Source organism: Rhincodon typus, chromosome 24 (genome assembly GCF_021869965.1).
Source record: "Rhincodon typus isolate 14 chromosome 24, sRhiTyp1.1, whole genome shotgun sequence".
Taxonomy (NCBI): domain Eukaryota; kingdom Metazoa; phylum Chordata; class Chondrichthyes; order Orectolobiformes; family Rhincodontidae; genus Rhincodon; species Rhincodon typus.
Genome location: NC_063355.1, coordinates 24,017,026 through 24,039,668, shown reverse-complemented (window position 1 = coordinate 24,039,668; position 22,643 = coordinate 24,017,026). Strand labels below are relative to the sequence as shown.

Here is a 22,643-nt window from a genome sequence, read left to right as displayed (position 1 = left end):
CTTTGTTTCCAGTTTACTTTAGCCAAGTCCTCCCTCGTTCTATTGTAGTTCCCCTTGTTCAAGCACAGGACCCTGGTATTGGATTTTATCTTCACACTCTCCATCTGTATTCTAAATTCAACCATACTGTGATCACTCCTTCCAAGAGGATCCCTAACTATGAGGTCATTAATTATTCCTGTCTCATTACACAGGATCTAGGATAGCTTGCTCCCTCGTCGGTTCCATTACATATCGTTCAAGAAAACTATCAAGGATACACTCAACGAACTCCTCCTCAAGGCTACCCTGACCGAGCTGATTCGACCAATCTACATGTAGATTAAAATCCTCCATGATAATTGCTGTACCATTTTTACAGGCATTAGTTATTTCTTTATTTATTGCCCACCTCAATGTGATGTTATTATTTGGTGGCCTATAGACTACACCTATCAGTGACTTTTTCCTCTTAGAATTTCTAATTTCCACCCAAATGGATTCAACCTCATTCTCCATAGAACCTATATCATCTCTCAGCACTGCCCCGATGTCGTCCTTGAATATCAGAGCTACACCATCTCCCTTACCTTCCTGTCTGTCCTTCCGAATAGTCTGGTACCCTTGGATATTTAACTCCCAGTCATAGAAAAAACAGAAATAGCTAGAGAAATGTGGAAATAAAACAGAGTCAATGTTTTGGGTCCAGTAACCTGAAACATTGACTCTACTTTCTCTCCACAGATGTTGTCAGACCTGGTGAGTTGCACAAAACTTTAGCATGCAGGTACAGGAACAACTGAAAAAAGCAAATAGTACGCGAGCTGGTAGATACCAGTATGATCCATTGCAAGGGGACTGAAGCACAAGAATAAAGATGTCACGCTACAATTGTAAGGGTTTGACGAGGCCAATCTTGGAATATTGCATGTAATTTTGATCTCCATATGTAGGCAGGACATACTTGTATTGGAGGCAGTATAGCAAAAGTTCACTAAATTGGTTTCTAGGATGAAATGGAAAAACGGTTGATTTATGATGAGAGATGGAGTAGAGCTCTGGACTTGAGAAGAATGAGAAGCAATTGAAAATAAAATCAAGATTATGACTGGTTATTTACCGAGACATTGTTTTCCTAGGGTGGGAAATCTGGAGCAAAAGGACACAGTTTCAGTCTTGAATGAATAGCCTGAGATAAGAAGAAGTCTCCGAAATTCTCTACCCTGAAGGTTTACAAATGTGCCATCACTATATGTAATTAAAGGATTATAGCAAGAAAGTAGAGTTGAAACCCAAGATCAGCCATAACTATGTTGGATGGTAGTACAAGCTTGAGGCGTAGTATTATATTCTTCTGCTCCTATTTTGTCAGTTGTGTTCTATATGAACAAGAAGTGCTGAATGTACTCAGCATATCCATCAGTATCTAAAAGGTAGGAAGCAAGTTAACATGTGAGACGTGGCTTCATTCAGAGGAATTATGATTTAGTTTTCCAATTAAAATGCAAACTTGTTTTCAATTGTTATATATTCCAATGGGCCTGCTTTTTCCAACCATTGTTCTTAAGATTTCAGATTTTGCAGTATGTAATTTTCATAAGTATTTCACATTATGAAATGCAGACATTAGATCAAAATCTGAAGAAAAGCGACTGTGCTGTTTTCAAAGAAAAATCAGTAGTCTTTGGATAATGATCAAGAGATATTTCACTGTCAATAGATATGTAAGACAAATAGATAGGCTTAATTACTTATCCTGCACAGACCTACTTTTATGGGCTAGAATGAAAATGGACAGTGCATTTAACCACTCAGCCAAAAGAGAAACTTACAAGTTACAAAAGGCCACTTACATTTCTTTCATCTACTTTGTTCCTTCTTTGGAAAACAATAACACTATGATCACTAAAACTGTCACTGTAGCTACCACAATTGTCAACAACTGCAGTAACACGATTTATGGTTTTCCCCAAAAACTTGTTATGATGCCAACTGCTATTCTCATTACGTATTGTTCTTTACAACTGAGAGATCAAGAATAATTGCTTCCTGTGTCTGTCCTGAATTCGTGCCTGAAGCAGATGGGCCACTATACTTGCCATCTAGTCTAGGAAAGCGTTGAATATGTATATGTGCATACTCCGCATTTACTCTCATAAATATTCAAAAAAATGCTGTGTCATCTTAACGCCGCACCTTGGCTTCAAGCTCACTGAGATCAGAGTGTCCCATTGCAGGTTCTGCAACCACTTTTTGTAAGTAATGGACAGTTTTCTTCTTGCTGTCCAATTCCTTGGGAAGCTTGTCTGAAACCATATATGTGTTGAATTTTATTTCCTCATCCAGCCTCTTCATCAAACCTGAAATGAATATTCAGTTCAACCATTCAGAGTTAAACACTTTAATCTCAAATATAACTATACACATCATCTGATTTACTGTTGTTTTGAATTAATTTATGTCTGATTTCTAAAAGGTTCATGGCTTGTAATACCTATAAATACAATGTTGAGCCTTCACTTATTATGAGTTTTATTGCCAATAATCATATATGTTTAGATCCATCAGTCATTAAAGTGCAAAAATTTCAATAATCCTACCAGGCTGCTAGGTAGGTCTCTCATCGAGAAAACAGAACAGCAATTTTCTATTACATCACAAAGCAACTGTGCCTTCTACTGGCTGAGCACAATGCAATTGCTGTCCCTTTTCTACTGGCTGAGCACAATGCAATTGCTGTCCCTTTTCTGCTTAGCTGTAAGGAGATAAACAACTCTAATCAAAAAGATCAAAGGAAGCAAATACTGACTAAAAATTATTACACAATTTAATTTTTTCTGGGGATTTTGCTGATAACTCTACAGTATTCATTGCCATTCATAACCACAATAATGGAGCAAACCTGCCAACCTGCTGTAGAATTTTATCTATCAAGTGGCAGGTAACATTCGAATTACATACGTGGCAGACAATAACAATCTCCAAAAAAGAAAATAAAAAAAAAGACCTCTGCTCTGTGACCTTCTGTGGCACCAGTCCTTACTGAGCCACACACATAATCAACATGTTAGAAATTTCCAGTGATCAAAAACTTTAACTTCATGAACAACATGGCTACAGGAACAAAGCAGACATTGGGTACTCTGTAATGAAGACCCTGCTGATCCTTCAAAGTCATTTCACAAATACCTTCAGTGCCATTGGGTCCAAATTCTGGAACAGCACTGTAGGTACACTACGGAAGGCATGAAACATGAAGCCATGAAGGAAGCTCACCACCACTTTCTGAATGTGAAACAGGGATGGGAAATAAATCTTGAGCTTGCCAGTGATATACACATTTCATTGTGACACTGCTTCCTAAATTTGTACTTTGATGTAGTACTTACTCTCAGGCTTTGCATCTGCTGAAGCTTGTCGAAGGTCCTTTAACTGCTGTTGTGCTCTCTGCAGCCTTTGTTCTGCATGGAATAACTGTAGAAGAAAAATATAATGTAGGAGTCTAATATAACAAAAACAGGACAATATTGCAAAAAGTTCCTTTTATTGTTAATGGATCGAAAATTGACAACTTGCTTCCATGATGTTCTTGTTTTAATGACATTAACCTAAAAATGAAAAATAAATCAAACTACAATATGCGAAACGCATGTGGCAATGTGGTTGGATTAATTTGGGGAAGTTATGAATGTGTTCTTTTTAAGTTATATTTCTGGTGACGTCAGGTCACGTACTTGCTAATGACCAGGAGACAAATAATGAATACGCTGCAGGCTACCACCTTTCAAAGCTGCATCAGACACATTCTGCCCAAAATTCTGAACTAGTTCCTCCCGTCCCCATTACACGGAAATACCTGAAGACAATGCAGACGTTATCAAAAACTCAATATAATTCCATGTCCCATTGCTCAATGCATTATTCTGCTTACTAACCACTCCATACAATCACTAAAGGAGACAGTATAAGAAGACACTGGCAGCTAACACAAAAGGGGATCCAAAAGTTGTTCCAAAGATATATAAGTAGTAATGATGTGGAGGTGTCAATGTTGGACTGTGGTGGATAAGGTCAGAAGTCACACAATACCAGGTTATAGTCCAACAGGTTTATTTGAAATATCAGGCTTTTGAAACGCTGCCCCTTCATGGTGAAAGAGGAAGTAGTTCAGACACTTGAAATGGTAATCCATAGGGACACCTCTCCAGGGTTAACGACAGTAAAGACTGACAGTTGGCCATCAAAAGCTCTTCCAAAACCTGGACTAAACCCTCTTTGACTCCTTATCATCTAAGCCATTAAATTCAAAATGCTTGTTTGAACATCCTTCTAGAGCTCCACTCTACTTTTTCAACCTGATGAAGCGTAACACACCGTCATATACTTCCCATTGTTGCAAAAATGGTATCTTATACAACACTCATATTTACACTCTTATCTGCTACTGTTTTAATATTGCACAATTCACCTATGATGTCTTAGCCCACTGGCAATAGGCTCAAAACCTCTCCAATCATGACTTCAGTCACCTTCCTTCTCCTGTCTACTGATGCAGCTCAGTTGGTCATATGTTCTCGTGCTAATTGCAGTGGGACATTTAATAGGACATCTAAAGATGCTACATAACTAAAAGTAGTTGATCTGGAATAATTTAATGTGACAAATGTATATTTCCATGTATGGCTTATCACTTTATGCATTATAAATTACCTGATTTTTTTGTTCCTGTTTTTGCTGCATTAAAGATTCTTCCCTCTCCTTCTCCACACGAAGCTGTCTTGCCATCTCTAACATCCGCTGGTGATTTGATACAGTGTCCACCTAGTGAAAACACACAAATATTGCTTTTACTAATAGGATCTTAAGAAAGTATGCCCAAGATCCGATTTCCCAGATGATTCCCTTCTATCACCAATAAATAGCTGCAGATGACAGCATAGAATTCACACCAATTAAACCAACATGTCTGCATTTAACGTGCAACTTCTTGTAGTGATTGGCAACTCTCCTAGCATGTCTCAGTTTACTCAAATGTGTTATTCAATGCCTTCCTTAAGCAAGCAATATGCTCCTTCAATCCAGATTTATATTTTCCCATGTGACATGTGACACATGGCCAAAGAAACAATATCCTTAACAGATAACTGAATCATACCCTTTTCTTTAGACGCTCTACACGCTTAATGAGTTGATCCTTCTCTTCCTCCATAGCATTTATGTCCTACACATCCAAAGAAAAATTTATACCATGCATTACTTACATAATTTAAGCATCTTAACATGTTGTGGTTTTAAGCATATAAAATTCTAAACTGAAACATCCACTTATATATGCCTACATACATAAATAGATGCAATATTCAGCGTGATGCAATACTTAAAGTTGCGAGAATATACATTTCTTTTATTTGCAGCTAAAACATCATTTTGAAAGACAGAGACATTTTAGTTGCTGGTCTCAGTGGCACACCATTTCAGCGTAAGAATGCCTGTACCGTGGCGACCCAGCATACAGCTACGCTTTTGCAACCCTTTGTGTTAGTTATGGCGAACAAAAGCAGAACATTACGAATGCTGGAAATCTGAAAAAAAATCAGAAAATTTGCTGGAAACTGTCAGCCTGTCAAGTCACATATGGAAAGAGAAAAAGATAACAGGTTGCAGTGGATAATACCAGAAATGAAGAATGAGAAAGGTGGAAATTGAAAGCAAAGTTGATGACATTTTACAGCTCAGGCTGACGAAGGAAATGGCATTATGAGAACCAAAAATGTACTGGAAATAAAGGGAGGGTGGGAACCTGGGTGGGCCAAGAACAAAGAATGTTTTGCTGATCCCATTAAAGAGGCATATCTAGAACCCATGGAGATTCCATAGCAACATCTTTTAGTTGCAGAAAGTAGAAGTAGTCAGAAGGGAAGTTATTAAATGTGATTATAACTTCAGTCAGGTGCAGGAGGACAATGTTGATTGAGGATTGAATGTGTTGCGTTTCTTTCTATCCTTCAGGCACAAACTCACTTCTCTCTCAAATAGGACTCATAAAATATAATTTGAGAGCTTGACTCAAAGATTACAGCAGTATGCACACATTTCTAGAGAGATAATGTTTGAGTTTACAGAAGAGTATTTCCTTCCCATTCGGAATTCAAGGATTTCTCACACACATAGGAAAAACCCTAAACTTTGATAAAACAGCTTATATAGTGATTTTAAAATTCTCATTCTGGATTTCAACTCAACCTCCAAATCCTTGTACTCCCTAGTTTTATTATTCTCTCCAGTCCTACAAATCAGAGATCTCAATTTCTCCTCCAATTCTGGCCTTTTGCATATTCTAATTTTCTTCTCTCTACCACTAGAGGCCACACCTTCCATTGCCTCGTCCTAAGGCCTGAATTTCTCTCCGTAAACGTCTCCGCTTTCTCTCCCTTACTCTTTCTCCTCATTACTTATTAAGACCTGACATTTGATCGAGCTTTTGACACCAATCCTAGTTTATCCTTATTTGGTCCACTGTCAAACTCTGTTTATTAATCATTCCAGAGAAGCACCTTGGGACATTTTACAGTGATAAAAGGTATTATATAAATGCAAGTTGTTACACCGTCATTTACTAATAGGTGTCCAATTCCACCAAATGATTTACAGCATCTGACATAAAGAAGTATAAAATAATGTGTACTTCACTTATCAGCAAATGACAGCTAAATATTTACAGAGATGTTTTACATGTCTTAAATATCAGTATTCTCCACTTTAAAAAAGAATGACAAAAAGAACATAACAACAGGCATTTCATCCCAGTTTGCTAGGGGGCTTGACACTTCTAATAAAATCTTTTAAAATAAGTAGGTTAACAACTTTAAAAAAAATGATGTGAAAAAAGATGTGAACTGATCCACTCAAAACTGTGCACAGAAGAATTTCAATTTCCTTGCACTCAGACAGAGAACAACATTGGTCAAGGCTCAAAAAAGAGTTGTCTTTGGAACTCTGAACTTAGAAATGTCTAAAACATGCTGCGATAGTAACTTAAAATAAAAATAAAATTGTGGGAAATAAATCAAATATTCAGTAAGACAGACAAATAGTAACTGGGTTTTCTGTACTAGAATCATTATAAAATAATTCCACTTTAACCGTGCCATAATTTCATAGACAGTAGAAGAAAAAAAAACAAAAAGCTATATTTGTTATGGCACCTTACTAGATCTCAGCAGATCTCAAAGCGTTTCATAAACATTTATGATAGATATTTCGAATTACTGTCATTATTGTTTGGTCGACAAAAACAATGGCTATTTTACGTTCAGCAAGATACTACAAGTAATCAGAGAAATGACCAATTCATCATTTTTCAGAAACAAAAATAAAATTGCTGGAAAAGCTCAGCAGGTCTGGCAGCATCTGTGAAGGAGAAAACAGAGTAAATGTTTCGGATCCGGTGACGCTTCCTCAGAACACATCTTTTTTCAGTGTTGGCAAAGATTAAGCAAGTAATGTCAGTCAGTAGAATTCCCATCTCTTCTACAAATAACAAAATGGATATTGGAATGCCTACCCAAACAAATAGCTCAAGTTTAACAACTCCTCCAAATGACACAAGCTATGCTATTTTACATATTACAAATTGAAATAGTTATTAAGTGTGGAATAGGCTTTCAAACAATGGAAACAAAAATGCCAGAAATAATTTAAGAAACAATGAAATGGAAAGTTAAGATGCTTCTAAATGGTTGAATTAAGATAGAACCTACCAACATCCGTCATGACTTAGTCAGTCCTTCTTCAGTCATTCTCTTTAGAACGACTTGTGAGAGAGGTACTTTCATGAAAATGATGACTACAGCATCAATTTACATCACAACATTATAGTTTCATTAAAATTAAAATAAGGATAATATCTTTCAGTTGCTTTTGAATTTTTAACAAATCTCCATTTGACATTCTCCAAGAAGTTATCAATCCCTTTTCAAAATAAATCTTTTGTTCCATTGCAGAATGCACTTTTTGCACTTCTTACCCTCCTTATTTCTGCAGTTGAAAAACCACAGTTCTTCAGCTGTTCACATTCCTTGTGCAAGGTCTTGAATCCTTCCACCAATTCTTCATACTAGAAACAAAAACCAGAAGAATTCTTTTAAAACATTTCTGACAACTTCTGAATTTTCAGATTTACTCTAAACTAGATTGTTCAATTACTATTCTAAACATTCAGTGTTTTATAAAGATAAGCAAAACCAGATCTAAATAATTATTAAATTAAGAAGCATTACTCTTAGACAAATAAATATTCATGCAATGAAATATTAAATATCCACATTTTAAATTAAAGTTATAATTACTAAACCTGATGATAAGTGTCTGCAACCACATCATCCTGCAGAAAGTCAGCAGGGATTTCCACTTTGACAAGGAAGCGAGCCAAATATGCTCTTTTTTTAAGCTCATTGGTCCGCTGCAGAAGCCAGTGCAAAATGGGATGAATTATAGGTTTACTTCCAGTAACCAGACCCTGTCGAAAGGTACTCCTGAAGGGGTCCAACAAAAGGATGATGGTTAGTTTATTCACTCAAACACACATTAATCTGCCACTAAGCACAATATCAGTATCTTAGTGGTTTCAGGCTGCAACATTGACTCGAACAACTAAGGAAACCAATGTCTTTTTGCACAAAGTTGCAAGATGACAATGATATGCTAACTTTTATCTTTGGTTTTAAGAAATTTCAAAGTATTTTTAACTTACTTTGATTAATTTTTTTTAACATCAATATTTGTTACCATTTAGAAAATAAAGCAATGGTTTGCTTGACTTTTTCTTCAAAGCAAATGACAGCAAATAGTTTTGACACGGTGGACACTCTAATCAAAGAGCTACATTACAGATTACCAGAAATAGAAAATTTTATTTTCTGAGAAAAGTTATTTTTAAAATGTAATACATGTAGAATCTGATGACAAAAATTGAATCATTTTCAACATATTTTCTGAAAATTTCCCCATTAGACAAAGTCATATGCCACATATGTCTGTAATTCCCTATTAAATATCCAAACAAAGAGCCGAGGGTAGCTTATTGAATGAACATTTTAGTCTCTTGCGTACAGCTTGCACTAATTAGAAGAATGTGGGCATGCTACCTGTGATTTTCTATCCAATGATTTCAATTGGGAAGGTATCGATAGCATGTTCCTGATATCTACCAAGTGTGCTGGCTGCATCTAACTTCATAAAATTTATCCTATGTGCCTTGCCTATAGATAGGGAAAGAAACAAACCAAACCAGCCTAAGAGATTATTATGTACATTTCAAGTTTTTGCAGAACTCATTATTTGCCTAGTCTCTCAGCACAAGACTCGTGTATGACAAATGACAAATGCAAAGTCTTATTAGGGGAGTATACAATATATTTAAAATAGGGTTCTGGAATAAATCTCCAAGCAAGTGTGTTAGATTCCTGGTTTGGTCTTCATTTACATACCACCTAGACACTTTCTAATACTGACAATGCAGCCAGGATTTTACTGAATGAATTTCACATTTCCTTGATGACTAGCACCTATTGCTGAAAATATGCACAATTATGTAATATGTGACTTCAAGCCAAACAGGAGGCATACATTGCAAAGAATAAAAGAGACACGAAAAGAGTAACTTGTTTGACTTCTCAGTCAGGAAACATTTCTGACAGAAGTGATAAATCTAAAGAAGAAAGTGATAAAATAAATGTTTTTCTATAAATCTGAGTTAAAACATAAATTGTTACATACATATCAGAAGCATTTCCAGGTGGCTTATATTTCAGAATTCCCAGAAGGCTAAACATTCGCTTTGCTGTTTGATCTGGTGCTTCCTCACGAATGTCAATATTATGCTAACAGAAAAGAAAAAAATATTGCTGACATTACTACATAATAAATCTGGTAAGCACAGGACATGTTTCATGAGAGGGAAGTTGCTTGAAATGCAGGAGAGATTAAAGAAGACAGATAAGGTAAGGATTGTCTTTCTTTTTATTGACTACTTCATGTTGTGAAAATATTTGTAAAAAGTATATTACTTCTTCAATTAGTAAAGATAATGTGTAAGGGAACTAAACAGAATTTTAAAAATCCCAGATGTGATTGCTGGTTTAGTCAGTCCATTAATTTTGATAGAGGTGCTATAATTGGCTACAGGAGCTAAAATAGGGGAGTGGGATTTTGTCGTCGTTAATTCACGCAGTAAACATCAGTTAAGTGTCCCATTCATGACTGCTGTCCAGTGAACACTGTCAGAATATATGCATGTTGACAACTGTAAAAGCAGATTCAGGTATGACAGTCACATCCAAGGTTGAGTAACCTGTCAATACCCAAATATCTAGCCTCACAAATGAAGAGGAGAATTTGAGCACCAATCAACTTCATGAATTCAATACTTACAGGAGTGAGAAAGAAGGGAAAAAAGTTATGCAAAATTCAACAATTTTCTCAACAACAGATTTTAGTCTAAGGCAATATAACACTTTAGACCACTTTATCATGTGAAATAACGTATCTCATTACGAATGAATGGCCTTATTGGCTAACTGGGACTCTGCATTAATCAAAACCTCAAGTCCACATAAATGACTTGTTAGAAAATTTAATGTGCATGTGACTAAAAGGACAGTGGTACAATAGATACAAAATTGACAGAAACACAGAAAGTGAAGAGTAATGATAAATGGCTAGAGATAACAAGGTGTAGAGGTGGATGAACACAGCAGGCCAAGCAGCATCAGAGGAGCAGGAAAGCTGACGTTTCGGGTCTGGACCCTTCTTCAGAAATGGGGGAGGGGAAGGGGATTCTGAAATAAATAGGGAGAGAGGGGGAGGTGGATAGAAGATGGATAAAGGAGAAGATAGGTGGAGAGGAGACAGATAGGTCAAAGAGGCAGGAATGGAGCCAGTAAAGGTGAGTGCAGATGGGGAGTTAGGGACGGATAGGTCAGTCCAGGGAGGATGGACAGGTCAAGGAGGCGGGATGAGACTGGTAGGTAGGAGATGGGGGTGGGGCTTGAGGTGGGAGGAGGGGATAGGTGGGAGGAAGGACAGATTAGGGAGGCGGGGACGAACTGGGCTGGTTTTGGGATGCGGTCGGGGGAGGGAAGATTTTGAAGCTTGTGAAGTCCACATTGATACCATTAGGCTGCAGGGTTCCCAAGCGAAATATATGAGGTGCTGTTTCTGCAACCTTCGGATGGCATCGTTGTGCCCCCTCCTACCGCCCCCCTGATCATGACCCCACCCCCAATCACCAAACCATCCACAACCTCATCACTGCAGGTGATCTCCCACCCAGAGCCTCCAACCTCATCGTTCCCCAACCCCGCACCGCCCGTTTCTATCTCCTTCCCAAAATCCACAAACCTGACTGCCCTGCTCGACCCATTGTCTCCGCCTGCTCCTGCCCCACCGAACTTATCTCCAATTATCTCGACTCCGTTTTCTCCCCCTTGGTCCAGGAACTCCCCACCGACGTCTGTGACACCACCCATGCCCTCCACCTCCTCCAAAACTTCCAATTCCCTGGTCCCCAACACCTCATCTTTACCACGGACGTCCAGCCCTATACACTTGCATTCCCCATGCAGATGGCCTAAAGGCCCTCCGCTTCTTCCTGTCCCGCAGGCCCGACCAGTCCCCCTCCACTGACACTCTCATCCGCTTAGCTGAACTCGTCCTCACCCTTAACAACTTCTCCTTCAATTCCTCCCACTTCCTACAGACAAAGGGGGTGGCCATGGGTACCCGCATGGGCCCAAGCTATGCCTGCCTCTTTGTAGGATACGTGGAACAATCCCTCTTCCAAAGCTACACTGGGCCTATCCCCCACTTCTTCCTCCGTTACATCAATGACAGTATAGGCGCTGCCTTGTGCTCCCACGAGGAGCTCGAACAGTTCATCCACTTCACTAACACCTTCCACCCCAACCTTAAGTTCACCTGGACCATCTCCGATACCTCTCTCTCCTTCCTGGACCTCTCTGTTTCCATCTCTGGCAACCACCTGGAAACTGATATCCATTTCAAGTCTACCGACTCCCACAGCTACCTAGAATACACCTCCTCTCACCCACCTTCCTGCAAAAATGCCATCTCCTATTCCCAATTCCTTCGCCTCCACCGCATCTGCTCCCAAGATGAGGCATTCCACTCCCGGACATCCCAGATGTCCTCATTTTTCAAGGATCGCAACTTCCTCTCCACAGTGGTCAAAAACGCCCTTGATCATGTCTCTCGCATTTCCCGCAACTCACCCTTCACACCCCCTCCCCGCAATAACAACCAAAACAGAATCCCCCTCATCCTCACGTACCACCCCACCAACCTCCAGATCCAACGCATCATCCTCTGGCACTTCCGCCACCTGCAATCTGACCCCACCACCAAAGACATTTTTCCCTCCCCACCCTTATCTGCTTTCCGGAGGGACCACTCTCTCCGGGACTCCCTTGTCCGCTCCACACTTCCCACCAGCCCTACCACTTCCGGCACTTTTCCCTGCAACCGCAAGAACAGCTACACCTGCCCCTACACCTCCCCCCTCAACCCCATCCCAAGCCCCAAGCAGATCTTCCACATCAAACAGATGTTCATCTGCATATCTGCTAATGTCGTATACTGTATCCGTTGTTCCCGATGTGGCCTCCTCTACATCGGGGAAACCAAGCGGAGGCTTGGGGACCGCTTTGTGGAACACCTACAGTCGGTTTGTGACAAACGACTGCACCTCCCAGTCGTGAACCATTTCAACTCCCCCTCCCACTCCTTGGACGACATGTCCATCCTGGGCCTTCTGCAGTGCCACAACGATGCCACCCGAAAGTTACAGGAACAGCACCTCATATTTCGCTTGGGAACCCTGCAGCTCAATGATATCAATGTGGACTTCACAAGCTTCAAAATCTTCCCTCCCCCGACCGCATCCCAAAACCAGCCCAGTTCATCCCCGCCTCCCTAATCTGTCCTTCCTCCCAGCTATCCCCTCCTCCCACCTCAAGCCCCACCCCCATCTCCTACCTTCCAGCCTCATCCCACCTCCTTGACCTGTCCGTCCTCCCTAACTCCCCACCTGCACTCACCTTTACTGGCTCCATTCCCGCCTCTTTGACCTGTCTGTCTCTTCTCCTTTATCCATCTTCTATCCACCTCCTCCTCTCTCCCTATTTATTTCAGAATCCCCTTCCCCTCCCCCATTTCTGAAGAAGGGTCCAAACCCAAAACATCAGCTTTCCTGCTCCTCTGATGCTGCTTGGCCTGCTATGTTCATCCACCTCTACATCTTGTTATCTCAGATTCTCCAGCATCGACAGTTCCTACTATCTCTGAAACGATAAATGGCTGTTTTGCAGAATGTAGGAAAGTGAAATACATGGGTGTTTTCCTAGGGGTTAATATTAGAATCAATACTTCTTGTTTCTATAGTTACATTAATTATACTTAAATAAGTTAGATGTTTAATCATTAAAACACACTGATTAGATACTGCAGCAGCATAATACGTACCTTTGGATCAATTTCAGCCAGAACCTCATTAAGCAGCTGCAGCAACTGCAGTGGCTCCAACGAGTCAAAGGTGATTAGATTGAATGTCTTTTTGAAGGGTTCTTTATTGAGTTGTTCTACAATGAACTTGATTTGTTCACTCATTTTAGTTTTTCTCCTGAAAGAAAATAAAACTGAACATGATCCTGCATTTTTTAAAATAGTTCATAGTTTGTCATATTATGAATTTTCCTAAGGAAAAATGCAAGAGATATCAGGATTTAAGTAAGCTACTGAATTTAAAAAGTAGCAAATGCAATGTATGGATTGTAAATTATACAGGATTTATGGCACAGAATACTAATCTCCATTATAGAAATATAGAGAATGGAGGAAGACAGGTTCACGGGTGTTATTACATAATATTTTTAAAGGTATAAATGCATACAGAAGAGAAGAGACTATATTTTAAATACAGTGAATATTGAGTCAAAGTTATACAGCACAGAAGCAGACCCTTCAGTTCAATTCGCCTGCACTGACCAGATATCTTAAACTGGTCTAGTCCCATTTGCCAGTATTTGGCACATATCCCTCTAAACCTTTCCTATTCATGTACCCATCCAGATGCCTCTTAAATGTATACCTGCCTCTACCAGCTCCCTTGGCAGCTCGTTCCATACACTCCATTACCCTCTGTGAGAAAAAGTTGCACTTAAGGTCTCTTTTAAATCTTTCCGCTCTCACCTTAAACCTATGCACTCTAGTTCTGTGCTCTCCTACTCGGGGGGAAAAGACCTCAGCTATTCACCCTATCCATGCCCCTCATTATTTTATAAACCACTATAAGGTCACTCCTTAGCCTCCAACGCTCCAGGGTAAAATGCCCCAGCCTATTCAGCCTCTCACTAAAACTCAAACTCTCCAATTCTGCAACATCCTTGTAAATGTTACCTGAATATAAATCAAGGAAGTGATATTTAATTTCTGCAAGCCACTATTTGGGCTACAGTCATGGAATATTTGCTGTTTGGAGATCTCATAACAAGAAAACATTATGAGCTATGGCAAGGATATATTAGGAATTAGGTTACAAAATATTTAAGAAAAATTGGGGCTTTTCTTCATTAAAATAAAGTCAAATGTAACATTCTCAAATGGTAAAGAATGAAATCTTATTTCCATTTGCTGGTGAATTTGTAACATGACACTATAAACATTTAAAAACCAAGAGAAGTACCAAGGTGATGTAAAATCTTTGGCTCAGAATTTATGCGCTGGAGGCTGACTGACAGACACTGAGACCCGTTGCTGGGGAGGAAAGTTAGCTGAATACTTAATTTCTGGTGGTGGTCACATCCTTTAGGAATAGGTATGTGATTCCATCACTGGTCAGGAAAAGAAAAGAGACAGGCAGGTCAGACCCAGAAGATAGCAGCTTCAGCGTTTGCATTTGTCCAAAAGATGTGAGGTTCTTCAAACTTGTTTGGATGAAAGCGAGGGCTGCAGGATGGATGAGCTAACAACCATAATAATGGAGTGCAGAAAATCATTCAAAGCAAAAAGGACTGAAGTAGAAGTAGAGGACAGCATAGCATGGCCGAACTGACACTGTTCTCTGCAGCAAAGAGTTAGAGCTCAAATGTCTGTTTTGTCTGTTTGGTGCCAGGGTTTGAGACATTTGTTGGGGCTATGGAGGAACTTGCAGTAGAGAGGCGAAGATCCTAGTCATAGGTAGCAATGTAGGTAGTAGCAATGACAAAGGCAAGGTGAAGAAAGAGGGTCAGTATAATTAGTATGAAGAACTAGGCAGCACAATAAAAGGTAATATTCTCTGGAGTATTACCTGAACCATGTGCAAAATGGCAGAGGGCAAATAAGATTAGTTAAACAAATGCACGGCTCAAAGAACAGTGCGGTTTAAATGGTTTCTGGTTCATGGGACACCTGCACCAGTGCTGAGGAAATGTTGGGATGGTCTACATGTGAACTGAGCTAAAACAAGTCTTCTAGTAAGTAACATAACTAGGGATGTAGAGAGGGTTTAAACTACATAATAAGGACAAGGATTCAAATTTACAAAAATGTAGCACATCAAAGAGTAAAGACTAGGTAAGAGAGAAAGGTATTAATTCGGGAAATCATAAATAGACCTTGACAGAAAAAGGATGGACAGTACAAATCAAAACTAACTCAACAGATAAGGCTCGTGGTTACAAAAATAATAACAAGGAAAAAACTAAAGGTTCTGTATCTGAATATGCATAGCATTCGTAATTAAACAAATGAACTGAGAGTGCAAATGTAAATAAATATGTAAGGTCTGATAGCCATTACAGGGAAATATAAAACGGAAGTGGATAAGTATCAAAAATGAAGCTAAAACAATATTGAGGAAAATTAGTTTAAAATTGAAAGCTGTAATGAATTATTACTGGCAGAGGTGTTATGACCTACCTTTACACTGCAAATGTCATCATTTTTACCCAAGTTGAAGAACAAGAGTTCAGACAATTCTTTTGAGTGAATCAATATGTAACAGTATTTGTCTGTCTCGCGTATACCTGCTTCACATTCATTTTTACTCATGTATGTTTTATGCATTGCATATTTCAAGGTAAAAATATCTATTATGATCCCATTTTTTCCCAAAAATATATTCATAAAATTTGCAAAGGTGCAAGTTAAATATAATACATGGCACTTTATTTGCCTTGTTCCAATTAAAATAAACATTCCCTAATACATACAACCTATATAATTGGTTGGACAACCCTAAACTGTGGACTTTTCCCACTGTCCTTGTAATATCTGCACCACATGTCAGTCTATTTCCAGCACCACATGTCAGTCTATTTCCCAACATATAGTGCTGGACCTTGGACTCTGCGACACATGTTTAGCAGAGGTCTTTGCACCGGAAGACAAAGAAACATCTTTCCCTAAGTTTGACAGGCTTTCAGGAGTAGTTGATATTTATCTAATGTGTCTCTGAGGACAGTACAAGTGAGCACTCAGAACAACTTTGACGAAACCAATGCAATTCCTTCCAGAGCTATTTACGAATGCACTGAAGGAAATGGTTAATAGTGTCTTTCCCGGCCACAGTTACCTTGAAGTGGTACGAAGACACCAGATGAATTAGGTTTTGCTTCTAATTGGGCATCTTTACCTGAAGTGGCAGTGCTTATGTTACTCTTGTAACACAAAAAACTATGCATAAATAATGTGACATTGAAGAATCTAACAAATATTTATTACAGCTGGCTATTATATGCAATTATTATTATTACATTCCTAGAAGTGTCTGGCCTAGTATTATGCTATTTGGTTACAATAGAGCAACATTCTTTCAACAGTGTCATGCTTCAAGTGATCCCCAATAGGATAGCATCTGAGACCTTTATACCCTCAAAGCACATGTTAATGATACAGTAACGTTCTCATGAGCATGTCTCGCAAAGACATTCTAACATGCTGAGGACGCAACATAACAGAATATTCCCCATTTTTCAAAGATTTAAATAAAAACCGTACAAAGAGATATAGTTGTACATAGGCACGTTATCAATTTGATAATTATACAAAGATATAAAACAATGTTTACAAAACTAACCTTTCAAACTTCAGCATGCTGTATCTGGTGATCATACATCCATGCAGAGAGGTGTGGGTTGTTCTATATTGCATTTATTTGATAACTTGATTGTCTTGCTACTGATTGGTATCACTAAATATTACCACACTTTTATTGTAGTGATCTACCTTATTCTCTTCATGCACGTTTCGTGTGCTGTGCATCAGTCTGAGCATGCTTCTGATCCTTTGCAATGTGGTACCATGATCAGTAATAACTTGGCATGATCTGGGGTGATTGCATATTTTGAACGTGATGTGGGGGTACCAGTGTTGGACTAGGGTGGACAAAGTTAGAAGTCACACAACATCAGATTATAGTCTAACAGGTTTATTTGAAATCACAAGCTTTTGGAGAGCTGCTCCTTCATCACTTCACTGGACGAAGGTTCAGTGCTCCGAAAGCTTCTGATTTCAAATAAACCTGTTAGACTATAACCCGATGTTGTGTGACTTCTGCATATTGTAGAAACCTTTGCTGGTATCCAATTATTTTACTTGGATATGTAACTGTCTCTATCTGTCCACTCATCATTTTGCTCTTTCATTCTTTATTGTGAAAAATAACGTACTGTGTTTTGAAATGGTTAAGTAATTGGTTCTTGGGCAACATTGTTCACAACTGTTTTGTGAGCATACGTTGTACAAGTTTCATGCAACGGCAAAGCAAAAATCTTTGTTTTATGCTTGGTACTTAATGATCATTGATTTGATAGTACGGACCATATGTTCTGCTAGATGACAGTATATGGATAGCAGATGACAATGTGATATGGATCAATCTCCAGTTAGTACTGGTCCTTAAACAATTTTCCAATAAACTGCTGTCCATTGTCAGGCATTAACTGTTCCACGATACTGGGTAAATTGAAAACAAACTGAATAAAAACCGAAAGAACTGTAAATGCTGTAAATCAAAATTAATGCTTCGGGTCACCGGACCCAAAGTGTTAACTTTGATTTCTTTCACAGATGCTCCCAGACCTGCTCAGCTTTTCCAGCAACTTCTGTTTTTGTTTCTGAAAACAAATTGAGGGGCTTATCGTGTCAGTGACAGTGCACTCATTGTGTTGTGGAGCCAATTAGAGATTTGGGGAAGTAATCCACCACAAAATGTAATTTTCCTCATGTATTACAAATAGGTCTATTGCTATTTCATCAAAGAAATGCATGGAATAGTGTGTGCATATAGAGTTCCCTCTACTTGTTGATGTTGATAGATTTGGCATACAGATATTTAAATGACTTGTAAATGTATGTGAGGTGGAATATATAGAATCTATTCTATACCTTCTACCTCACAAACATTTACAAGTCATTAAATATCTGATTCATCCTTCATCCCTAGCTAGTACACAGATAAGTGTTCTAGCTGTGTTATGCATTCAATACCCATGCGTCCCTGGTATAAAACAAACATGCTATCTTGGCTGCATGCTTTTGGTATAAGGACTCATTTACCTTTGAAAATGATTTGTCATGAGATATTAAATTTAACTCTGTTTGGCCAGTGAACAAGCCTCAAGCATTTCTTCAAAATTTAATAATTGATGATCTTTTGCAACTCTTGTAGTTGCTCATTTTTGGCAGTTACTGATTATAACCATTCACGCCAGCTATGGCCAAGTGCAATAGATCAATTTTGAGAACACCTTCAACTGATACAAATATGTCACATGTGGTCCATTCTGCCACCATGGATGCAGTCTGAATCTTATGAATTGGAACAATATCAAGATTTGTACATATGGATAGTACTACCACCACTGGACTATTGGCATCTATCAGGTAGAAGATGTAGGGAAGCAAAGTCAAATTTGCTTATTGGCACTGCAGTGTAACTGTGCCAATGCATGCAATTGGTGATCATTAGAGAGTGAGAGCCAGTCTCTTGTAGGTTATATCATGGAGAGAAACTTTGAAGTGCATGTCCTTCAGGATGGTAATTTGCTGCCACTAGTTTCTGAATTGATTTTAGCTTTTAGGGTGTGTCATCCTGCCTTTTCAGAACATATGGTATTACTAATTCTAAAAGTTTCTGCTCATCTTACACCATCAACATGAAGTTAATAATATGGAAAACTGGTTTTTCATCCGAAACTTGACTTCTGCTTGACTTACCCTGCACCCCATTGATGTACTTGTATTTGGACTTTCTTAACACTTTCCATGCTGCCAGAGTTGTGGTGTTGTACCACTTTGTTGGTTACCTGTATTTTGTTCTTGGGTCTGGCTTTGCCTTTGGAACCAAATTTCCTCCACATGCGTGCCCATTGTCCCTTGGTGCCACATGCTTTGCAGATATTAAGGCAAGTTGGGCAGGTTTTGAGTAGGTGCCATTTTGATGATTAAATGAATAGAGTTGACAGCACCTAAAGCATGTAACTGTTGCTGGCCTGCCACTTTGACTTCTTTTGTGCATGCATCCTTAAGTAATGCGCAAATAGCGTGGCCCTTTGCACAGAACATGCTTCCTGAAGGCTTTAATTGGTATCAAGGCAATCACTCACATAATGACTCTCGGAGAGTCAACATGGCTTCATGTAGGAGAAATCATGCCATATAAATTTATTACAATTCTTTGAGGAGGTGAAAAACAGGATAGATAAGGGGAACCAGTTGATACGATACATTTGGTTTTCTAAAAGACGTTCAATAAGGTATTGCACATAAAACTACTTAAGAAGATAAGGGCCCATGGTGTTGAAGTTAGTACATTAGCACGGAAAAGGGAATAGCTAACCAATAGGAGACAGAGAGTTGGTATAAAGGGGCAACCTCTAACTTGGTCTGGCTTGGCCTTTGGAACCAAATTTCCTACACATGCGTGCCCATTGTCCCTTGGTGCTACATGCTTTGCAGATATTAAGGCAAGCTGGACAGGTCTTGGTTAGGTGCCATTTTGCTGATTAAAGGAATAGAGCTGACAGCACCTAAAGCATGTAATTGTGTTGGTGTCACAATTATTTACAATAGATATTAATAACTTGGAGAGGGAAGCAAATGTACATTTGCTAAGTTTGTGAATGACACAAAAATAGGTGGGAAGCCAAGTACTGGAGATGACACAGTTTTGACAGGGATATAGGTGGGTTAAGTGTGTGGGCAAAAACTTGACAGAAGGAATATAATGTGAGAAATACGAGTTATCCACTTTGGCAAAAGAACAGATGAGCTGAAAGCAACTACAGAAACCTGTGGGCCAGAGGGATTTGGGGCTTATCATGCGTAAACCCCCCAAAATTAGCATGCAAGTTCATAGGGATAATAAGGAAGATAATGGAATTCTCGCCTGTATGTCAAAGGGAATGGACTATAAAAATGGGAAGGTCTTGCTAAGACTATACAAAGCACTAGTTAGATCACACCTAGAATACATGAACAGTTTTGGCCCCTTATCAAAAAACAGATTATCAAGTTTAGAGACAGTTCAGAGAAGGCTCATTAGGTTGATGCCACAAAATTTCTTATGAGGAGAGATTGATCAGGCTGGGTCTGTACTCAATGAAGGTTAGAAGAACGAGAGGTGACCTTATTGAAACATGTAAGATTCTTAGGGGATTTGACAGAGTAGATTCAAAGAGATTATTTCCCCCTGTGGGAAGAGTCTAGGACCAGAGGGAACAATCTCAGAGTAAATGTCACCCATTTAAGACACAGATAAAAAAGAATTTCTTCTCTGAGCGTAGTGAATCTGTGGAATCGTTTACCACAGACTTCTGTAGAGGCTGTGTCATTAACTATATTTCAGGTTGAGACTTTTAGTCATAAGGAAATCAAGGGTTATCAGGAAAAGGCATAAAGTTGGTGTTGAAGATTACCATATCAGCCAAAGAATGATGGCCCAGGCTCAATGGTCCAATTGGCCTACTTCAGTTCCTATGTCTTGTGGAACCTGACAATTGTTCTTCAAAAATGGCACCCTTGGGCAATTTTCTGCAGCTTTTTCCAACAAACTAGTCCATAAATTCTTGTTACTGTCTACATGACAAGTTGGAACTTGTTAATCCTAAAGTTAATTCTTATTTTAAGATAGCCTTTGAGAACTTTGCAGCGTGTTTTTCTGATCATCCCTGTAAAGACCATAATGTTAAATCTGCGAAGCCCCTCTTGCTGATGCTAGGTCTTTACAGCCCTTCTCTCAAATTATCTGTTGCTTGATCTGTAAAGTAGAACTGCCTGTGTTGTCTGAACAGCTGTAATTCAATGAAGGTATCATTGGATACACAGTCCATAAGAAAGTGTTTGACTTCCATTCTCTTTGGCAGTCTTTGCTTTTTATTTTAAGAGTGGAGTGGAGTGTAGTGTATTATTCGTTTATTCCTTTCCCTAGGTTTGCTTCTCTCACCTTTGATTTTCCTTTTATCGTTTCTGCTTTTTTAAAATCTGTTGCTTGCTGCTCCTTTATTGGCTTTGATCCCTTTAAGCGTGTTGCTTTTAGTAGTAATAGATGTGTACTTTGAAAACTGCAGGCTTGTATTTGCAGGTTACTGCCATTAGACGGCATTCACATCAAATTAAGAGTGATGACATCACAATGGTTGCCACACTTTTGGCGAGAACAAAATTGAGCAACCAACTGAGGTCTAGACAGAGGTAAGCCTTCTTGGTGTAGAAAACTGTTTTATTTAGTGCTTTAAAAGCTGTATTTTCTTTTTGGTGTATTTAGCTGTCTTTTTAAAAAAAAAAGTCAGAACTGTTTACTTTTCTTGTGAGAATGACAGATCTGTTGGCTTTGGTTCTGAATATATTGGTAACTTCAACTTTTATAAGACAGACACTTACGTAACTTGAAATAACTTACATTTTAAACAGAAGTAAATTAGTTTTGTCCTATGGTTGGTGAAAACCCCTTCTACAAGTCAGCACAGCTGCCTGCACTCAGAAGCCTATTCTACTGAATGTTCAAATTCTTTGATGTTCAGGGCAGCTGTCCAGTTTGGCTACAATTAGTTTTCAAAATATCTGTCGGAAGGATCTTGGAATCTTTTATCCATAGACAGCTACCACTATTAGCCATGAGTTTTGCTTCCAGCAGGGTATCTACCTGATGTGGCAATGCTTACATTATTCTTCATAACGTAAGAAATGGATAGTATGTAATTGAATATTTAACAGATGTTTATTACAGTTGACTATTACATGCAATTAGTACATGCACAGATGCACAAGTATCTCCACTGGTATTATGCTATTTAGTTACAATAGTGTGTCACACTTCAAGCGATTTCCCCAGTGACCTTGCACCTGAGAAAGTTATACCCTCCAGTCACACACTACTTATACAGTAGTGTTAACATAAGGCATGTCTCTTAAAGGCATCAGAGATAGTAGGAACTGCAGATGCTGGAAAATCCGAGACAACAAGGTGCAGGGCTGGATGAACACAGCAGGCCAAGCGGCATCATAGGAGCAGAGAGGCTGACGTTTCGGGCCGAGACCCTTCATCAGAAAAGGGGGAGGGGAAGGGGGTTTTGAAATAAATAGGGAGAGAGTGGGAGGCGGATAGA

At 39.0% G+C, this 22,643-nt stretch overlaps 1 protein-coding gene across 2 annotated transcripts in view; it reads right to left on the bottom strand.

Moving 5' to 3' along the window:
- ift81 (intraflagellar transport 81 homolog) overlaps positions 1-22,643 on the bottom strand; it is a 113,902-nt gene that overhangs the window by 85,757 nt on the left and 5,502 nt on the right. For both annotated transcript variants that reach the window (XM_048611627.1, XM_048611628.1), the window contains exons 2-9: positions 13,519-13,675; positions 9,757-9,860; positions 8,333-8,513; positions 8,006-8,095; positions 5,135-5,200; positions 4,690-4,800; positions 3,369-3,453; positions 2,176-2,339 (exon numbers count right to left, since the gene is read on the bottom strand). In XM_048611627.1, the coding sequence (XP_048467584.1) occupies positions 2,176-2,339; positions 3,369-3,453; positions 4,690-4,800; positions 5,135-5,200; positions 8,006-8,095; positions 8,333-8,513; positions 9,757-9,860; positions 13,519-13,662 (945 nt within the window). In that variant the 5' untranslated portion in view covers positions 13,663-13,675. The remainder of the gene's footprint in view (positions 1-2,175; positions 2,340-3,368; positions 3,454-4,689; positions 4,801-5,134; positions 5,201-8,005; positions 8,096-8,332; positions 8,514-9,756; positions 9,861-13,518; positions 13,676-22,643) is intronic.